Source organism: Panthera pardus, unplaced genomic scaffold (genome assembly GCF_024362965.1).
Source record: "Panthera pardus isolate Hobbes unplaced genomic scaffold, ASM2436296v1 HiC_scaffold_24, whole genome shotgun sequence".
Classification (NCBI taxonomy): Eukaryota; Metazoa; Chordata; class Mammalia; order Carnivora; family Felidae; genus Panthera; species Panthera pardus.
In genome coordinates this window covers 138201925-138222129 of record NW_026526810.1, presented here as the reverse complement: position 1 = coordinate 138222129, position 20205 = coordinate 138201925, and the positions used below count along the sequence as shown (strand labels likewise).

The 20205-nt window shown below is 64.3% G+C and overlaps 1 protein-coding gene across 3 annotated transcripts; it reads left to right on the top strand.

The window, feature by feature from the left end:
* Positions 1 to 527: 527 nt before the first annotated feature.
* GPR132 (G protein-coupled receptor 132) lies at positions 528 to 18921 on the top strand. Of its 3 annotated transcripts, XM_053889900.1 has the most exons (5): positions 528 to 881; positions 1261 to 1388; positions 2842 to 6816; positions 11268 to 11385; positions 16534 to 18921. In XM_053889900.1, the coding sequence occupies exons 4-5, from the start codon at positions 11379 to 11381 to the stop codon at positions 17655 to 17657; spliced, it is 1131 nt and encodes a 376-aa protein (XP_053745875.1). In that variant the 5' UTR covers positions 528 to 881; positions 1261 to 1388; positions 2842 to 6816; positions 11268 to 11378; the 3' UTR covers positions 17658 to 18921. The 3 variants fall into 3 exon arrangements, with proteins under 3 accessions (XP_053745875.1, XP_053745874.1, XP_019289777.2); XM_053889899.1 differs by lacking the exons at positions 528 to 881; positions 1261 to 1388 and having other exon boundaries at positions 2145 to 6816; XM_019434232.2 differs by lacking the exons at positions 528 to 881; positions 1261 to 1388; positions 2842 to 6816 and adding an exon at positions 6909 to 7316.
* Positions 18922 to 20205: the final 1284 nt, after the last annotated feature.

The following is a 20205-nucleotide window of genomic DNA, read 5'->3' as shown; positions in this document are numbered from 1 at the left end:
TCCCCCTCCCCGCTGGGCGGCAGGTGAGGGGCAGGAAGTGGACACGGCGCCTGCCTCTGGCCTGAATTTTCTATGAGGGGGAGAAGCGGCCCCTGCTGCCCCCGGGGAGCCCGTCAGGGCTTCACGCGCAGCCCCCTTCCCCCCGCCCCCCCCCACCCCAGCATAACCTCTGCAGTGGGCCAGCCGCACCCCTGCACCCCCGCCCTCTGGCCTGGCCCCACCTCACCACAGGCAGCTGACCAGTAGTGCCCTGAGGCCCCGGGTCTCCTCTGGGCAGCCCTCCGCGCCCCCCGGCCTAGCCGTCCACTGGGCAATGCCCAGCTCCTGCCTCCACCTCCCCTCCTGCCCGTATCCAGTGGGTCCCCACCCCTGCTCTTCTGTCTCCTGGTGCTGGGGCCGCAGGCCTGGATGCCACCCTCTGGCTCTGCCCTCACCCTGACGAGGCAGGGCAGCGTGTGACGGAGCGCTCGGCCCCTCGCCACCAACCCCCCCACCCCCGCCCCGGGAGACCCTGCAGGCCCAGCGGGCACTCACCCCACCCAGCCTCACTGTCCCTGTCCCTCTGCCCCGACGCCCTTCCAGGCCCCAAGTCCTTCTGCAATGCTTCTGGTCGCACTCCCGGGGTGGCCACAGCGGCCTCTCTCTGGCGCCCGCTGACGTGAGGGGGCCCCCTCCGCGGGCTGTGGGCTCCCGGAAGACCCGCCTGGTCTCCAGAAGCTTCGCAAGGTGGTGCACAGGGCAGGGGCTCTGTAAGCACCTGGGCCTGGCATCCTGGGCCCCCTCCCCACCATCCCCCCCCCCCCCCCACGCTGGGCGTTACCAGACTGCTGAGACCTGAGGCTGGCTAGGGGCCCTGCGGAGGAAACCAAATTGCTTCCTGTGTGAGTCGTCGTGTCAGATGTCAGCAGTGTGTTTGCAGGGGCTGCTCTCTAGGAGGTGTCAGCCAGCTGTGGGGGCGGGGGGGGGGGCTAGCCGCAGCCCCCACCCCACCCCACCCCTGGCATTCCCCGCCCGAGGGCACTTCTGCTTTTCTCTGTATTGCAGAGGGTGCAGGCGGGAGGAAGGTTCCGGGTCCCAGATGCCACGGGTGGGGGGGGGGGGGGGCGGGGCAGGAAGGTGGGGGGGGCGGGGCAGGAAGGTGGGGGAGGGGGGGCGGCTGGGGACAGGGTCTCATCCAGGCTCCCAGGCAAGCTGCCCTGAATGGGGGGGGGATGGTTCGGCGGGGGGCGGCGCTGAGGGCCAGGGGCCTCCTCTCTGCAGCAGGCGGCCTGTGTGCCCGGCCCGCCCTCCTCATGGGGACGGGGGCAGAGCGGTTCCCAGCCCTCCCCTGGTGCCCACAGGCCGGCAGGCTCTCTGGAAGCGCCATCACTGCCAACGTTTGGGGCCAGGTAATTCTTTGTGGTGGGGGAGGGGTGTTCTGTGCATTAGGGGACGCGTAGCGTCACCCATGGCCCCCCAGCCCCAGACGTTAGGAGCGTCCCGCCCCAGTTGTGAAACCAAGAATGTCCCCTTGGGTGAGACATTGTCCTGCCTGGGGACCACCGGGGAGGCCCTGGCCTAGACGTGCTGCAAGGGGGCGATGGTGGCCGGGGGTCTCCAGAGGCAGGAGGAATCCGGTGGGAAGGGCCAGGTTTTTGTCTCCCGTCTGGGGCCGACCTCGGCAGTGTGGGGACTGGAGGAACGAGCCGGAGAAGAAGGCGGACGCTGATGCACGGTGCTCCGTGAGCCCCACCACCTGGCCGCCTGGACAGCGCTTCCTGAAGTGGCCAGGGGAGGGACAGCAGGCGGGGGCCTCCTGGTGCGTTGGGGGGATTCTTAGGTCCTTTGGTGTCCCGGGGCGGCGCGGCGCCCTCCGGCACAGTCCTCCCTGAACGGCCTGGTTCTGCACCTTCACGCGCCGCTCGCGGGTGCGCCGGTCGCCTCTGTCCCGCCAAGCGGGTGGCCGTCCCGCAGCGAGGGCCCACGGTCCCCTGCCGTGCCCCGCCCCCGACAGCACCCAGGACGTGAAGACCTCCGCTCTCTTCTGATGCGTATTGTTTGTTTGCCACTTGGTCTGCGACCCCCTGGAACAGGTTTTCTTGGGCGCAAGGGACCCTTTGTGGTGCCCCAAACGCCCATAATCCGAGGGTGGGCGTCCTCCTCCGCCCACCCGGCAGCAGCTCTGACGTCAGGAGGCTGCACCCACGCGTAATCTTTTGAGACTGGTTCCCACTGACGGGGAGGACGCTCAGGGCACGGTGGGCTCGGGGGCTCCAAAGTGGATGGGGTGCCGACCCGCGGCCCGTGGGGCTCGCGGACTGAAGAGACAGGCGGACAGACAGGGCCGACGGCTGGTCACAAGAGCAGGGTCCGGTGTGGCTGTGACCCCCTCTGCAGGGCTCTGGGATCCTCTGCGTCCCCAGCAGGTAGAGGCGGCAGTGTGTGCACCCCCAAAATATCACCCGAAGTGACACTTGATACTTCCTGCTGAATAGCTGGTGGCCCTCGGAGACTCCGGGCTGAGCAACGAGGCTATTCGGCATCACTACCTCCCCCCGGAAGGGCGGACCTCTGTCGGTGCGCACAGAGGCCAGGAGCCATGCCCATCCTGCTTCCGGAGGCTGGACCGCGGAGGGGTCGCGGGGGCCTCCCCTTGTCCATCACGCCCCGGGGGCCTCCCCCGGACGCCCCTCTCCCCAGCTCGTCTGGTCCCTAGGCTCCTCCGTGCTTTTCCCAGCTCGACCCCTTCTGGTCCACTTTCATCCCAGGGCCTAACGAGTGCACACCCCCCGACCTTGCCGGGTCGAAGAGAAGCTGGTGACCGCGTGTGCCCGAGGCAGCCTCTGTCCCCCTCTCTCTTAGGCATCGGCAGACACAGCAGAGATCACGCCTTCCAGTCTCCCCTGCAGCCAGGCGTGGCCACAGCACGGCATTCCCCAGGACGCAGGGCTGGAAGGACTGGGCCGGAAGTCTGGGACGCCTCCTTACAGGCGGGGGGCTCCACCATCCTCCAGGGTCCTCCTTCCTGATGCGTGAAATACAGCTGTGAAGGCCGGAGCTCAAGCAGCCACCTTTGACCGCGAGATCAGACACCAGCTTCCCAAGGCTGTGGACGCTTCCGTGTCAGCTCCGAGAGAGAAGACCCCTGTGTGTTGAGCGTGTTTATCCGTGCGGGTGGGGGCAGCCTGTCCTGGGCTGAAGGAGGGTTTATGGTTCACACTCAGCGTGTGGCCCGGTGGCGACGAGGGTTTCAAAATCACTGAGCTCTTGAGATGGCCCCTCTCGGAAGCCCCGTTGCTCCCCCGCCTCCTCCCTCTCAGGGCCACTCTCTTCAGAGCCGCGTCTGGGGGAACTCCTGTCCTTTTAGGAGGAAGCCCCCGCAGCCCCCTGCCTTCCCCTCCTCCATCACGACGGCCGAAGGCGGCAGAGCCACAGGAGGGTGGGGAGACGCGAGGAGTCAGGGAGGCTGGAAGGACCATTCGGAGCAGCAGAAACTGACCATCCCAGCAAACAGGACCAGGCGTCCGCGGACAGACCGACGCCCACGACAAGGGAGGGTTTGTGCCAGGCACGTGGCGTGGGCAGCCGACGGAGAAAGTGCACCTCGAGGGCAGGTCTAGGGAGACAAACCGTACGATCAACCCCACAGAGGCAGCGTGGGCAACTGCTCGGGTTTGGGGCAAGTTTGGCATCTTTCAGAACGATGACCGTGCCTCACGGAGACACGCTGGAGATCCGGAGACCCGTGAGCCTCGTCCCCCAGGGCCCGGCAGCCGGCCGGCGACAGCAGCCCAGCGTTTTTCGACACGGGAATGGACACGCGAGGTGCGGTCCACCCGCACGCTGGGCGTCCCGACACCTGCCCCGGCACGGGTGAGCCCTGAGGACGCTACGCCGAGTGACGCGCACCCGTCACAGGGGGACAAAGCCTGTCTGAGCCACAAATAGAAGGTCCCCAGAGTGGCCAGCTTCGCGGACACGGACAGCAGAGTGATGCCGGCCAGGGAAGGGCTGTTTGTGTTTCACGGGGACAGGGCTTCAGCCTGGGACCTTGGACGTGTCCTGGAGGCGGTGGTGGCGGTGGCCAGTGTGGACGTACTTAATGCCACTGAGGCATACACGGAGAGGCGGTCGGAACTGTAGGTTTTGTGATACCTATAATTTCCCACATTCGAACAGACCGATGAGCCCTTAATGAGAGAGAGAGAGACTCTGAGTGCTCAGCCACCTCTGGAGAGCTTCGCCAGAGGAACATGCGGGGCGACGGTGCCTCCCACACACGCTGGCCAGCGGATACGCGTGGAAGCGTCACGCAAGTGCAAAATCAGCACTTAGCAAAGCAGGTGAAATGTTGCCTTGGCGGGACTCGAGTGACGCTGAGGCTCCCAGGGTGAGTGGGGAAGGGGAGGGGAGGCGGTGAGGAGGGGAGGGGAGGCGGTGAGCCTCTTGTGTTACCACACGCTCTCCAGAGGTGCGGCCGCCAGAAACGCCCAACTGCCCCAAACCAGGCGGGAGAACCCCCTTCCTAGTTTGGGAAACAGGTGACAGAAGAACACGTTAAATGACACCAGAAGGACCCAAGCCAGCAGATCCAACCGCCGGGTCACTTTAAACCGTCGACCCTATGGGCGGCGGGGGTGGGGAGGGGCCCAGCAGACACGGGCGGGGGTGCTCCACCCTCGCACGGACCCTGGCTCGAGGGACCCGCTGTCAGACCACGTGGGGGCAACCGGGGAGGCACAGAGCGCGGGTGAGAGGCGGGGTGGCCGCGTGCACTGGGGGGGCCGGAGGGGGACGCGCCAGTGTTCCGGGGGCTGAGTCGGGGGCCTGCGTTCCACTCAGACGCGTGGACGCTTCTAGACGAAGCCCGTCCGAGGTCTTCACATCTGTTGAATCCAGGCGGTGGTTCCTCGAGGGCTCGTCAGCCTGCCTCCTTTTCATTATAAGGACTTTAGGACTCGGGAGGAGAATAGACACCCTTGAGTCCCTCGGCTGGGGGTGCAGACCGCCCTGGGCAGACACCCCGAGAGCCGGAGCAGGTGGGAGAGAGTCGTCCCGCCCACCTTCCCTACCTTCTGAGATTCAGTCTGAGACAATAGGACCTACTCGAAACGGTGAATGACTTCCGCTTCTGGTGAGACGGTGTGAATGAGGTGGCCCCGATGCAACGCGTGCAGAGTCCTGCCGGGTTCCGTGGGGGACCTTCCCAGCAGGAGTCAGGAGCCAGTGACCCCCGGGGGCACCGTCAGGTGGCTACGGCCCCCTTCCCCCCACCTGGAAGGCAGCCGGCCCTCGGGAATAGGCCCCCGGCCCCTCGGCCAGGTGAGCTCACCCCTGCCTCTCGGCAGCCCCGCGAGGGGCTGAGACCTTCGTCCCACACACGCACGCCCTTCGCTGGGCCGGAGTCCGTGCCCCGGAAGAGGCCCTACCAGCGGTGGGGGTGGAGGGCTCAGCGGACCTAACTTGAACCGGCCGCCGTCCCTGACCCGGCCACCGGGTCACAGAGCCGATGGTGGTGCAGGTTGGAGCTGTGTCATACCTGGACCCATCAGCGGGGCCGCAGGGGAGCCCCGGAAGACACGGACCCCTCCGCGGAGGCCCGGCCCGGCCCCCGCCATCCCCGGCACACCCGGCCGGATGGGGGCTGTGGCCCTGCTGAGGCCAGACCTCCCAGGCCACCCCGAGCCGCGGCCCCACCCGCCGGGGGCGGAGACCCGGGAGGCGCGTGGTTCTCGTGGGCAGTGGCCAGGCCCCAGGCGGGTGTTTCTGGGAGGCTGAGGTGCGCCCTGCGCCCAGCCCTGCGTGGACTCCAGGCCCAGCGTTCTAGATACTCGACAGCCACTCACGCCCAATCGCTGTTCGGGCCGGGCCGAGCGGACCCCCGCCCGGAGCCACGAGAGCCTGCAGGGTGGCAGGCTGAGTCCCGAGAGTCCCTTAGAGAAAGGGCGGCCTGGGGGCACCCCCCACAGGGGCCCTCCCGGCCCGAACACGCCTGGGGGTGCGGCTGCCTTAGACCCGCCCCCACGTACTGTCCCTGCTGCAGGGCTGGGCACGGCCACCCGAGAAGTGCGGGGGGCCCATCCCTGCGCCCCCTGGACTGACAGAGTCAGGACCGGGTCAGGCCTTGGCAGTGGGGGAGGGCAGCGGATCACCGGCAGCCCCCTAGCGTTTCCCGAGGAAAGTGGGGTGGGGGTTTGGATTGCGGGTGCCTCAGCCTGGGGTCCTGTGAGCCGGACGGGGGACCGGCAGCTGGGCCCGCCAGGGCGGGGCAGCGCCTCGGTGCAGGACGCTGTGTCCCAGGGAACCCGTGTGGCCCCTCACAGAGATCCCACCGGCGAAGTCCGCTGCGCCCAGCCGGCATGAGCTCTGGGGCCAGACGCCGAGCCGAGGACAGGGCGCGCGGGCCCCTTCCCTCCAGCGGGAGCCCCGCCCCGGGCACGGGAAGTGAGGAGGGAGGTCACCCTGTCAACCACCGCCAGGGGAGGGCGCAAGGGGGGCCAGGGCAGGAGCCGGGTGTCTGGGTCGGCCGCGCACCAGCGGTCCCTCCAGCTGCTCCCGCCTGTGGGCCGAGCCAGCTGGGAAGGTCCTGAGCGAATGCGGAGCGTGTGGCCTGTGTCTGATGTTGTCACCGCCACGAGCCGCAAGGAGAAGTAGGTCTGGGCTGCTTCCCTGCATCTGCCTCCAGGAGAGTTCAAGGCGCCAGGCGGATGACGGACGCCCCAACCCCGCCGGCCATCCTGGGCCCGCCCGTTTGCAGTTAGGAGAGTTTGCGAGAGATCGCTGGACCCCTGCTACTTCCTGAAAGTTCACAGCTGAGCATGAGGTCTGCCTCCCTGAGTAAGTCGTGGGCTCCATGTGCTGGGGAGCGGTCGGCGGGGGGGGGGCGCCTGGACAGGTGGGGGGCTGGGGTGATTTGTGGGCACAAAGGTGGGGGCTTGGTCGAGGGTCTTAACCTGGGGTCCTTCGCTCGGCCTCTTCCGAGTTCTCGCGGTGGTCGCTGCTCCAGGGGGCCAGCGAGTCGGAGCTCAGAGGCAGGTTCCTCTCCGGGGCGGGGAGTGGCACTTCCTGGCCGCTGTGGGACTGCGGCTGATTCTCAGGGTGTTTGGCGGGTGATAATACAAAGCGTCTGGCTCCCCGGCCTCCAGGGCTGCTGGGGCCACGTGGGCATGAGGAGCACAGGCGGGACAGCGGGGTCTCCGCTGGGGCGACAGTCAGCCTGGCCGCAGGGCCTGGTCCTGGGGCCCCTCAGGACGCCGTCCGGTGTGGGGCCAAGGCCAGCGGGGTGTTCCGTACCTGCCGAGAGCCGGGACGGGGAGTGAGACCCCACATTCTCCCAGGTACGTGTGTGCCCGGGAAGGTGACAGGAGGGTTTCAGGGGACCTGCCAGGAGGAGGGGGGAGGCAGCCACCTGGGGCGGAGGGGGACACGACAATAAAGATGGATGGGCTGGGGGGGGGGCATCAAGCTTGTTGCCGAAGACATGAAATGAATTAAAACAATTATTTTTGAGGACACTCAAACCCCAGGGTCGGGAGACCTGTGCTCTACTCACTGAGCCGGCCGCGCGCCCTCGCAAATGAATTTTGAAGACTCGCAATTGAAATCTATGCGAGGAGGGGGTGCCTGGCCGGCTCAGTCGGCGGAGTACGTGACCCCTGATCTCGGGGTCGTGAGTTCGAGCCCCACGCTGGGCTGTAAAGCCTACTCAAAAAGAGTCTATCAAAAGGAGAAGAGTAGTGGCCTGGCCACCGGGCGTGGGAAACACACGTGGTCCGTGTGCCATGAGGGCCGGGAGCGCAGAAACTCCCAGCTGGGACACAGAAACGAAGTCAGGGCTGGGTGTGAGAATGTGGGGAACGTGGAAGAACCCGAAACGTCCAGCGGTGTTCGTGAAACGGCTCCAGAAACCACAGATGATCCCCGGGGCTTTCAGCAACGTGTCGGGACGGGGGCCACAGTCAGGGCGGGGTACAGACGGTGTGTGTCCCGTGGCTGTGCCTCGGGGTCTGTTTGAAAGTCCTGTCGTCAGAGCTGAGGAATATATTTGAGAAGCTGGGGGGACGGGCTGCAGGTGCAGCACGTGGTGGGAGATGCGCTCGTTCAGCGGGTTGTGTTTGAACAGCGGCCGGTGAGGGTGCTCGCTGGGAGCGGAGCGGGGGGACCAGAAGGAGCCGCGAGGGGACTGGAGCCAGCTGTCACCGGAGCCCCGGTCAGGCTGGGGGGAGGTGGGGCCTGTGGGCCCTGGGGATGTGGAGGCGCAGGGCCATGCCCGGGGTTGTGTGGCTGCCGTAGCTCCCCGAGAGAATAGACCGAGGACAGAGACCCCACCCCCCACCCCAGGCCACCAGGCCCAGGCTGGCATTCCAGGCACGGCGGGCTTGTCCCTTCCCTGCATCCCTGGGCTGGGAGCAGCCAGCTGGGTGAGGCCTGGCATCTGCAGCGGGCCGTCCCGCGGGATCTGTCACTCCGCCTGCCCCACAGCTGACACCCGCCTCTGTGGGTCCCCACGGCCGCCCGCACATGGGGTGGCTCTCGGAAAGAACTGGCCACCGTGCGTGACCATGAGCTGCTGTGGAGGGACACGGGGAGCCACCCCCGCCGCTCTTGGCCCCCCCACCTAACATCCAGGCCCGCGGGACGGCCAGGGTGCTCTGCGGCGGGTGGGGTGGGGACGCCGAGAGGGCACGGCCACTGCCACCCTGGCCGTGCTGGGTGCTGCGGCCAGCGCCCCCAACCCCCACGCAGGCCTGGGCTGCCCCGTGTCCCGGCCACCGGGATGATGCAGGGACCCGCCGAGGTTGGGCAGGAGCAGGAGCGAGGCGCTGGCCGGCTCTGGGGCTTGCTCGCCTTCAGGGGCAGGGCGGGGGGGGGGGGGGTGGAGAGCACAGGAAAGCAGACAGTAGTGGCAGTAAGGGTGGCTGGCAGGGGATGGCGGAAAACGGGGTCCCCAGGTCCAGGGAGGCCCTGGGACGCCCGTGGGCTGAGATCCGGAGCCATGCGTCCACGGGGCAGGGAGCAGGACAGGCTGTGGGGGAGAAGGCGGGCCGCCAGGGCGCTGGCCGGGGGCGGGCCGCACAGCCGGTGCCTGACGGTCAGGGAGGTGGCCCGGACCTGGACACGAGCACCGGGCCCCCACGGGCCGCGTGAGCACGCTGCCCCAGGACCCCCCTCGCCCCGCACCGGTCTGCTCTCCGCGCGGCCCCCGCAGGCCTCTGCTCAGAGGAGCGCGCTGTTTTGCTCGGGCACCACTTCCTCTGGGCGTTTGCAGAAGCGGCTGCGAGAGACCCCACCCATCCCCGCTCCTGTGTGCGCGGGGGAGACCGGGCAGTGCGGCCCCCGGGGACGGGCTCAGCCTCACAGCTTCCAGAATACTCGAGAGTGAGCGTGCGGGCGGCCGGGCCCGGAGCCCCTGTGGCAGGCAGCTCACCGTCGTGACGGTGGAACTCGGGCCCCGGGCTGAGGCTGCTGGCACCCACGCTCCCGGGGCTGCAGGACGTCCTGACGGCTTCCGGGTGGCCTGGCGTCCCCGCAGCTCCTCCTTTGGGGGCCCCCCTTAGTCGGGCCCACCCCCTCACCCCTGGCCGGCCGGGGCTCTGTGCTGGGGGGTTGCGCCACGCGGGCCCTGCTGGGTCACAGCCGGGAGCGCCTTAGACCGTCTCCTGCGAGGGCAGGGCCTTCTAGAACAGGCCACAGACCTGTCAGGGAACTCCCGGGGGCCGCCCCCCTTGTAGGGCCTTCCCAACTTGCAGGGGGCTGACCCGAGACCTGGGGGCGGGATGGGCAAGGCCCAGCGGCGGCCCTCCGGGCCCACGCCTGCCGGCGTGTCTGGGAACGTGGGCTCAGAAGGTCAACGTCACTTGGGAAACAACTTTCTAGACTCACCTTTGTTGACTTCCAGGCGCTACTTTCTGTAGCTTTGGGCAAACGCCCTGGGCTTCCTGTGACCTCTGACTGCTGGAAACACGCCGACAAGGGGGGTTGGGCGGGTAATCTACCGCGCTCTTAGGGTGCACCTCCCCTGCCCAGGCAGCTTCGGGCGGGACTGGGGCCAGCACAGCAGCCCCTCTGGGCCCAGCCTCTGCCCCTGCAGGACAGAGAGGCCCATGGGCCTGCCTCACGGAGCACAGCAGGAGCCCACGGCCCCTTGGGGCTCCGGGCGTGCCCTGCACACTGTGGGAGCGTGCGTTTAGAGCGCTCGCCTTCTCCCAGACCCTCTCTGGCGGATAAGGGCGCCTCCTTCTGGGGAGGAAGTATCGAGATATGGTGCCGTGGACGCTGTCCCCCACCTGCCAGGGCCCTGCTGTAGCTCAGGCCCGCCCACGCCCTGCCCTGCAGGCACGGTGGGCGCTCTCCTGGGGGTCCCGGTCCTTTCCGTAGGGGGGAGGTGCCGTGACATGCTTGCAACTCACGTGCACTTCACATTTTGGGTCATCGTTTCACCAGGGGAAATTCCTAGAAAGGATTTTACATGATCGAAAGTTAAGTGCGTCCCAGACTTTTGGAAGCATGCTGCACAATTGGGCCCAAAACATTCATGCCGGTTTACGCTCCCATCAACGCAGTAAAGACACCCGATTCCTCACGCTTTCGCCAACGCTGAGAATTAGAGTCCTTTGTTTTCGTCAACCTGATAGGCAAGAAAAGACTGCCCTTTTGACGTTTATGTTCGCATTTCTTTGATTATAAGTAGAGTCGAGCACCTTTTGGATTTTTAGGAGCTGTTTATTACGTCTTTTGCAAAGTATCTGCTCATGGGCTCTGAAACTTCTTATATTCATTCATTTTTAATTTTTTTTTGATGTTTGTTTACTTTTGAGAGAGACAGAGACAGAATGCGAGTGGGTTGGGGCGGAGAGAGAGGGAGGCACAGAACCTGAAGCAGGCTCCAGGCTCCGAGCCGTCAGCACAGAGCCTGATGCAGGGCTCGAACTCACGAGCTGTGAGATCATGACCTGAGCCGAAGTCGAACGCTCAACCGACTGAGCCACCCAGGCGCCCCAAAACTTCCTATATTTATTGATTTGTAGATGTTCTTTGTATATTGAGGATCTGTTGTTATATCTATATATATCAAAACATATCTATATATCATATATGTATCATATATATCATATATATCTATATATATCCTATATATCCTATATATCATACATAGTTATATCTATATATCAAAATACAAGATTTGACACATAACAAATGCTCACTAAGGGTTGAGTCATCTGTTGAATGACTTAATTTCTGATCTAATCTGATTTTCCTAAAGCCATTCCGTCCTACTCTTTGTCCAGGTCACTTTGAACTCTTGGAGCAAACTGCTCAGTAGGATCGAGAAGACACATGACATGTACTAGAAGCCGGAGTGCGTGTTAGAGCCTCTCTGAGATCAGAGCAACTCAAGTATGCCAGGTGAGCCCCCTTCGCGTCTCCGCCGACTTTAACCACTTAGGAGGGACTGCAAGAATTTTTCTAGAATGCACGTCACCTCAACATGGGGGTAATTACTTCAAAACTTAGCGTGAACAATAGCCTTGTCTAAAAAAAAACCGTCTCCGAAACAATAAAGGTGTAGGGTCTCCATCAAGACACAGGGAGGCGTCCGTTTCTTTGCTCTCGAGGTGCTAGGAAACACCGGGAACAGGACCGCGAGGGACCGGGGTCTCCTATCATGCCCATCTCTGGCCAAGTGCCGAGCCCCAGAGCTGTCACCTGTCACCTGTCTCCCGCCCTTTTCCCAGGGGGTCGGGGCCCTCGTGTGCGCCTGCGGGGGAGGGGGGACAATTGACAAGTGGGCCCGACAGTGCCCAGGCCCCCGTGCCTCGGACCCTCGCCGGTAAATGGGGATGGCTGTTCGTGTCTCGGGGAGCGGCGGGGGGAAGCCACCTCACACCCATTAGGACCATTAGGACGGCGACCCTCACAAAACAAAACACGAGTGTTGGCGAGGACGGGAAGAGACTGGGTCCCCGTGCACCGTCGGCGGGAACGTTAAGCTGGCGCGGCCGCTACGGGAAACAGCCCAGCGGTTCCTCACAAAGTCGAAAACAGAACTGCCGTGTGATGAGCAATCCCACTACGGGTATTTACCCTAAAGAAGTGAAAGCCGGTGTCGAAGTGACGTTTGCACGCCCGAGTTCTCGGCAGCGTGCGTCCGAAAGGGGGGAGAGTGGAAACGACCCGGGCCTCCATCGACGGAGGACTGCGTGAACGCACGCGGCCCAGCCTTAGCGCCGAAGGACGTTCGGACACTGGTGGCGGCAGGGACGGGCCTTGAGGACCTGAAGCCGAGTGAGGGAAGCCAGACGTAGAAACGCAAATCCTGTGTGACCCCACTCCTGCGGGGGCCTGGGGGGGGTCGACTCCCAGGGACTGAGCAGAACGGGGCGCGGGCGCTGCGGGAGCCGAGGGGACTTCGGGTTTAACTTCCGGTTTAACGGGGACAGTGTGGCAGTGTGGCAAGCGTCCCCAGCGTCTCCTGAGGAACTGAAAGGCAGGGGCCGGGGGCCAAGGCTCTGGTAAGCGTGTGTCACCAGGAAGGACACAGACGTTCGTTTCTGTCTCAGGTCCCAGAGGAGGCGGGGGAGGGAGGACGGGGTCCAGGGTGGCCCCGGGCACAGGTCGGGCGGTCAGAGGGGGCCCAGGAGAGCAGGCTGGGCAGGAGAGGGGGGCGCCCGGGACGCGGCAGATTAGTTCCCCGCGGCGGGTCCCCAGACAGTGCGTGAGTCTGCAGCGTCCCTGCCGCTTACAGCTGGGGGCTCACGCCTGAGGGCACGCTTCGTCCTTGCGACTCGCCCGCCCGCCACAGCGCCTGCCCCTCAGGGGCACCGGTGAGGGAAGGCAGTGAGGACCCACCTCGGGCTCTGGCAGCTTGAGCCGGGGCTCAGGGCTGTTCCCCTCACCGGCTTCTTGCTGTTGGACGGGGTGGTGACTCAAAGGTGGCCGTCAGGTCACGCCTTCCTCCAGGGGCCTCTGTCACAAGCAGGTGCTGCAGGGGCCCCCGTGTCCGGGCATCTTCCCAGTTGTAGGTGAAGGGACCCTAGGGGCACTCCCTGGGGCTCCCACTTCCCATGCGGTGGCCCGTCGGCCAGCCTCAACGCGTTCCTGCTACGAAACACCTCAGAGCTGGGTCACACATCGGCCGAGCCCTGTGAAAGCTTGTCTGAACTCTCGAGGGGAAGGAAAACCCTGAGCAGGGGTGGGGAAGGTGGTCAGCGGCACCGGGCCGGGTGGGTGTCCGAGGCTGTGCACCGACGCGGTCCCTTCCGTCCCGGGGCATTGGGGTCCCCAGAACTCCAGAGCCCTGAGCGTCTCTGGCCCTCGGACTTCGTGTGATGCCACATGACGGTGACTGTCCCCTGTTACTGAACCTCAGTGAGAATCAGCACAGGGACATTCACAGGCCTAAGACGGCACAGAGGCCATTTTACGTTTCCGCCCTGACTCACTGCTATTCGTTTCCTAATGGGCAGGGACAGCAGGTGAGCTGTGGCTCTGGTGTGGGAGTGGGTGTGGGGCTTGAAAGGGGTCACCTGCATACGGGACCCCAAAGGACAGCCCTGGGCAGTGAGGGCTGGAGTGAATCCGAGGATCCCTGCCCGCTGGCCGCCAGAGCTCGGATGGGGGTCCCAGGCGACTGGTGACTGGAGGCGATGCCCCTTCCACTCAGGCGATGCCCGCAGGTAATGCCCAGCAAACGTGGGCTCAGAACCGCCTCCCACCTTCAAGGGAGCCGGGCTGTGGCGCATGGGCAGGGGCCAGAGGGCTAGTGCCGCGGGGTTAGAGCCCTCAGCCCTCAGGTGCCAACTGCTGGGACGGCCTCATGGGTGCGACAGGGGCACCTGGGGCACGTCGGGGGCACGCAGGGCACAGACTGAGCCACAGGCCATCCGGACAGACTTGGAAAGGAGCCAGATGGAGTTTCCAGGAATGAAAGCTGTATCACTTGGACGAGTTAGACACCGATGAAGGGACTCCTACCCTGTAGCTGGACACCAGCAGGCTCCTTGGATGGCACGGGACAAGGGGGCCGAGGTGGAGGAGGCCCCACAGCGAGATGAGACTCGTGTGTCCGACACAGCCGAGCAGAGCCCCGAGGGCGAAACCCGGGGTCCCTGCACACTGGTGGGATCGACACATTCTCGGATTCCACAGGTCCGAAGGCAGGACAGCCAGACCGATGGGTGACTGCTCCCCACTTCGGAGGCCAGAGGACGGAGCACAGGGCGTCCACGTGCCAAAGCCGCGGGGGACCCCTGGGTGAAGAGGGCGTCTCAGGCAGACCCGCGGGGCTCCTACCAGCAAGGTCCTGTCCTTGGCAGAGGACGTCCTGAGGCAGGACAAGGGGTCTCAGGAGGGCGGCCCAGAGGAGGCAGGTGAGCCGGCAGGAGCCCGGCCGCCGCGTGGCTCGTCGCACAGGGTGGACGACAAGGCCAACGTGCGAAGCTAGAAACGCGCGAGCCCCCACACGACTGGAACCCTGGGGGGAGCGGTGCGTCGGCCAGTTGGGCCCCAGAGAGATAACGCTCGGGGCTCCCGGGCCACACGCTCAGGAGGGTGTAGGCTCTGACGAGCTCCCGACACACGGAGGCGCACATTTCGTTGCCAGGGTAGTCTCTGAAAACCTAAAAATAGACTTGATAATAACTTCCAAATGAGTAGAGGCGGGAGACAGAATTTAAGAAGTAAACAAATCCAGAAGACGTGTTCGCTTGCTTGGCGGGAAGGGAGAGTCTGTCCTAGCCGCTCTCCTTGGCTGGTGGAGGGCTGCCGTCTCCCTGTGTCCCCACACCGTCTTCCCCACCCGTGTCCCTGTGTGCGAATGTGCCCACTTAATAAGAACACGGTCCCAAGGGATTAGGGCCCACCCAAATGGCCTCATCTGAACCCGGCCGCCTCTGCAAAGACCGGCCCCAAATACAGTCATGTTCTAAGGTGCTGGGATCAGGGGTCCCCCACGTGTTTTTTTTTGGGGGGGGGACACAGTTCAACCCATAACAAAAGACAAAAGGGGAATAAAAGCAAACAGAAAAAGCAGACAAAAGAGCACAAAGGAAGGTGGAGAAAACCAACAAAACCATATCAGTGATGTCAAGAGTATAAACGGATTGCAATCAGTAACCGGGAGGCAGCGAGAGTCAGATTTCTAACTCCAGTCGGAAGTGTCACATCCAAAACATAAGGATGCAGACAGTCTGGAAGTAGAAGGTGGGGAAAAAAATACCAATGACTAGTCATCGAGAGAGAGCTGCTCTTTTTATATTAAGTACTAAACAAAGACTTAGTATTAAAAGCATTATTAGAAATTACACTGCCTTCCTGTGGTTGTGTCGCAAATGATTACAAACATAGAGGCTTATAAATGCCCATCTTCATTGCTCGGGGGATGAGAGGTGAGAAATGGGCTAAAATCAGGGTGTCACAGCCGCGTTCCTTCTGGAGACTCAGGGAGAAGCCGTTTCCCTGCATGTCCGGCTCCCAGAAGCTGCCTGCGTCCCTGGGCTGGCAGCCCCTTCCTCCCTCTTCAGAAGGGCCAGCGGCCCCCACGTCCCCACATTCCGGGACCCTGTGACAGCACCGAGGCTGCCCCGGCAATCTACGGCAGCCTCCCTCTTTTCCTAGTGCCAGGCAATTCACAAACCCAATTCCATTTGCAACTCCTTTTGCCACGGAACCAGAGTTGCACATGAGCCAATCAAGCTGCTAGATTCACAGGTTCTGGGATCAGGAGGTGCACGTCTTTGGGGGGCGGGGGCGTTATTCCGCCTACCCCAGAGATAAAGAGACCATGACATAATAGTACAGAGGTCGATTCATCAGGAAATCAGAACCGTTTTTAACTCACACGCACCAATTAACAACGGCTTAAAACACATAAAGCAAACCTTGAGAGAACTACAAGTACACAAATCCCCCATCACGACAGGGTGGTTAATGACTTTTCTCCATAACTGACGGTTGAAGCAGGCAAGATGGTGGTGTGCACGAGCCGGGGTCAAGGGTGGGGGTCAAAGCATGAAAGCTGCTAGAGAAGGGCGGTGGGGGGGGGGGCACCCAGACTCTATTGAAAATGTGCACAGAAGAACACTCACTCAACAATTAAAGAATACACTCTGGGGGTGCCCAGGTGGCTCAGTTGGTTAAGCGCCCGACTTTGCTCGGGTCATGATCTAGCGGTTCGTGAGTTCAAGTCCCACGTCGGGCTGTGCTGACGGCTCGGAGCCTGGAGCCGCTTCGGATTCTGTGTCTCCCTCTCTCTCTGCCCCTGCCCTGCTCACATTCTGTCTCTCTCTGTCTCAAAAATAAACACTAAAAAAAAAAAAAGAATACACTCTGTTTTCCGACACACAAGCAACCCTTTGAGAAATGACCTCCGTGAGTTACGAGGACTCGGCGTCACACGGCCCACGGGCCGTGCCGCCGCCAGGCTGGAGCCCAAAAATCTGACAGGCATTTGGAGAACCCTTAAACGCCTGGTGCCTCTGGTCTGGAGCGAGCACGAGTCGTATGTTCTCTTGGTTCCCAGGCGCTCCCGTCCTCACGCTTGTCTCTGTCCCACAGGGAACGACACCCTAGTAAGCGGCCCCGTCTCGGCGACCCCGTTTCCCGGCACGGGCCCCTGTAACGTGTCCTTCGAGGACAGCAGAGTGGTCCTGGTGGTGGCGTACAGCCTCGTGTGCCTGCTGGGCTTCCCGGCCAACTGCCTGACGGCGTGGCTGACGCTGCTGCAGGCGCGGCAGGGCAACGTGCTGGCGGTCTACCTGTTCTGCCTGGCGCTGTGCGAGCTGCTCTACATCGGCACCCTGCCCCTCTGGGTCGTCTACATCCGGAACCAGCACCGCTGGACCCTGGGCCCGTGGGCCTGCAAGGTGACGGCCTACATCTTCTTCTGCAACCTGTACGTCAGCATCCTCTTCCTGTGCTGCGTCTCCTGCGACCGCTTCGCGGCGGTGGTGTATGCCCTGGAGACCCGAGGCCGCCGCCACCAGAGGACCGCCTTCCTCATCTCGGCGTCCGTCTTCCTCGTCGTCGGCCTCATCCACTACCCGGTGTTTGAGATGGAAGACGGGGACACCTGCTTCGAGACGCTGCCCACCAACACCAGGGTCGCCAGCTACTGCTACTCCCGCTTCGCCGTGGGGTTCGCCGTCCCTCTCTCCGTCATCGCGTTCACCAACCAGCGGATCTTCAGGAGCATCAAGCTGAGCACGGGCCTGAGCGCCGCCCAGAAGGCCAAGGCGAAGCGCCTGGCCATCGCGGTGGTGCTCATCTTCCTGATCTGCTTCGCGCCCTACCACCTGGTGCTCCTCGTCAAGGCCGTCGCCTTTTCCTACTACGAGGGAGACCCGGGCTCCATGTGCGCCTTCGAAGCCAACCTGTACACGACCTCCGCGGTGTTCCTGTGCCTGTCCACGGCCAACGGCGTGGCCGACCCCATCATCTACGTGCTGGCCACGGGCCACTCGTGGCAAGAGGTGTCCAGGATCCACAGGGAATGGAGGAAGTGCTCCGTGAGGACAGACGTTGTCAAGCTCACGTGTTCCAAGGACTCAGAGGAGGCGCCCCTGCCCACGACGCTCACTAACGGCCACGCGATCCCCAGGATCGTCGAGCCCCTGGAGCCACAGCCGCGTGCGTGGGGCTCACCGTGCACCTTGGAGAGGCCGGGCGAAGAGTCGTGTTGAGCCCGCGTGGGAGCCCAGGAGCGGTGGTGTGGCTTCCCCGTCCGCTGAGCTTGCCAATGAGTGCCCATGGCGCTGGCCGAGAAGCCCCCCTCTGGGAAACCTGCCAGGATCTTTCGTTCCTGGAGCCACGCTCTCTGTCGGCCCATCAGGGTCCCGGCCCCCCAGGCTCCCCCCACCCGGGCCGACACAGGAGGCGGCTCGCCCAGGCAGCGCGCGGCTGGCAGGCCGGCCTCTTCATCCGCACACATCCCGACCGGCTCACCCGGCCACTAGCAAACAGCAGGGCTGTGGGCAGGGGCCGCGTGCCTGCCCAGTGTGGCCCTGCACGGTGCCCGGTCACGTGCAGTGATGACTTTATTTCCCGTGCTTTTCTGCAAGCAGTGCTTGGATGACCGGATAGTACAGCAGGGCATCTTTGTGCTCCGTCTCAGGATGCCCTTCCCGCAGGGCCAGCTCGCTGTGGGACAGCCAAGGCCGACGAGGGGGCAGGAGCCCAGGCCTGAGGGCCCTCGGCTGGGCCGACTCTGTGCCGCGCAGGTCTGATGTCACGGGCTGCCGGGGACTCCTCGGGGGAGCCGTGGGCTGGGGCACCAACTGCTCTGACTTCAGCAGGGCAGCCGACGGGCCTCCTGTAGGGTGGCCCAGGTCGAGAGTGCCGGCGGACACCCGGGAAGGGTCAGACGCTCAGCTAAAGAGGCCCGGAGAACGGCTGGGATTCATTCCTTCACGTCAAGGCTTCCCGGCCTCGATGCCAGGGGAGAGGCCGCCGAGGGCTTGCAACGGGGGGGCTCAGGAGTGAGCAGGTGACAGCCCCAGGCCTCCAGCCCCTCCACCAGGTGCGGATGGAGTGTGGGTGGAGCACGGAACCTGGTCTGCCGTGGGGCCCAAAAGTGGGGTCCCTGAAGACGCACAGCGTCAGGTCACGTCCGGGCTTGTCTAGGCCCGGTCACGTTGCTGCCTCGGTTTCCCTATCTGTAACAAGGCCAACGACACCTACCACACGCTGACCCACTACCTGTCCTTCGGGCACTTCACACACCTGCAGCTCACGCCTCAAACAGGAGCCCGGCGGGCTGTGCGCCCGGCGTGGGGGCCTGGGCACCCCGGGTCCCCCCGAGCTGTGCCGGGCCGTCGTGTTACATTGTGCTCTCGTTTCTGTAAGGCAGCGGTCACTGTCCGTGGTGGTTCTTTGTAGTGAGAGCCATTGAAAAGATACACTTGGAAATAAAAATGCGAAAATACACGCCAGTCTCAGGTGCCTTCCTACCAAAATAATGCCACCTTCCCCTTTTCAGGTACGTGTTTTCCTCTAGGGCTGTCTGGGGGCTCCAAGCCCGTGGGAGGGGTATGTGCCCAGGCTCTGGGGTGACGGCTGTGGCTTCAGGGCACAGTCCGGAACGCTCAGCGCTGGGGACGGAGTCCGGTGTCCCTGGACAGGGTGCTGGGGACGGAGCCCGGTGTCCCTGGATGGGGCGCTGGGGACGGAGCCCGGTGTCCCTGGACGGGGCGCTGGGGACGGAGCCCGGAGCCCGCGGACAGGCCCACAAGGCGTCCATGCTGAGCCCGCGCCGTCCTGCCGGGGGCCATAACCACTCAGCGCAGACTGAGCAGCTTAGCACCAAACTTGTTCTCTCCGGCCGCCGTCGTGGGGGCTGGGCGTCCAAGATCAAGGTGTCTGCAGGGTGGGCTCCTTCTGGGGGCTCTGGGGGGGATCCCTTCCAGACTCTTCTCTCAGCTGTGGGCGGTGCCCGCCATCCCCGGCCCGACTCCCGCGTCGGCCTCCGTGTCCGCGCCCTTCTCCTCTGGGACTCTCCGCCTCTCCTCCCTGTCCCAGGGCCACGTGCTGGGCTCCAGTGGCCGCGGGGCACGGGCGCAGGCGCGCTGGGTTCACAGCTGTCCCGGCCCAGCGTGCTCCGCTTCCTGTCCTTTGTCCTCGGGGAGCTCAGAGCCTGCACCCCCTCCCCGTGGGCACCAGGGTGACCAGGCTGCCCGAGGGCCCCCGGCCGGTGCTACTTTGGCGGGGGGCGGGGGGCAGGGGGGGGCTTCCGGGTCTTTCCACACCTCAGCATGAGAGGCAGCGTGGTCCCGGTGCCTCAGTACCACCCCAGGAGCGCGTTCCGGACAGGAGAGAAGGAACAGACGGTTGGCTTTCGCCGGCACGTGGGTCTGAGCTCTGTGCTAGGGGCTCTGTGGGGGGTGTCTCCTCTTGTCACCATAGGTCGCTGACGGCGGGCGGCGGGGGGGGGGGGGGGGGGGGAGGGGACTGACGCCTGGTGGGGCGGGGCCTCGTGCACGACGTAGAGCGGCTGGAGCCGGGGTGGGCCCGGGTCTAGGGCCGGGGGGTGTGACCCGCAGGGTCCCCTTCCCTGGGGGTCTCAGAGGGTGTCTGCAGTGACAGCATGGGGACCCATGAGATTAGAAAATGAATGTGGGGAGAGATGGTGACCACTGGGGACAAGGAGAAGCTCTGTGCTGAAGGCCCAACCAGCTCGGCGTCCACACTAAGACACTACTCAATCCACACCCCGCGGTGTTAGCTGAGGGGCTG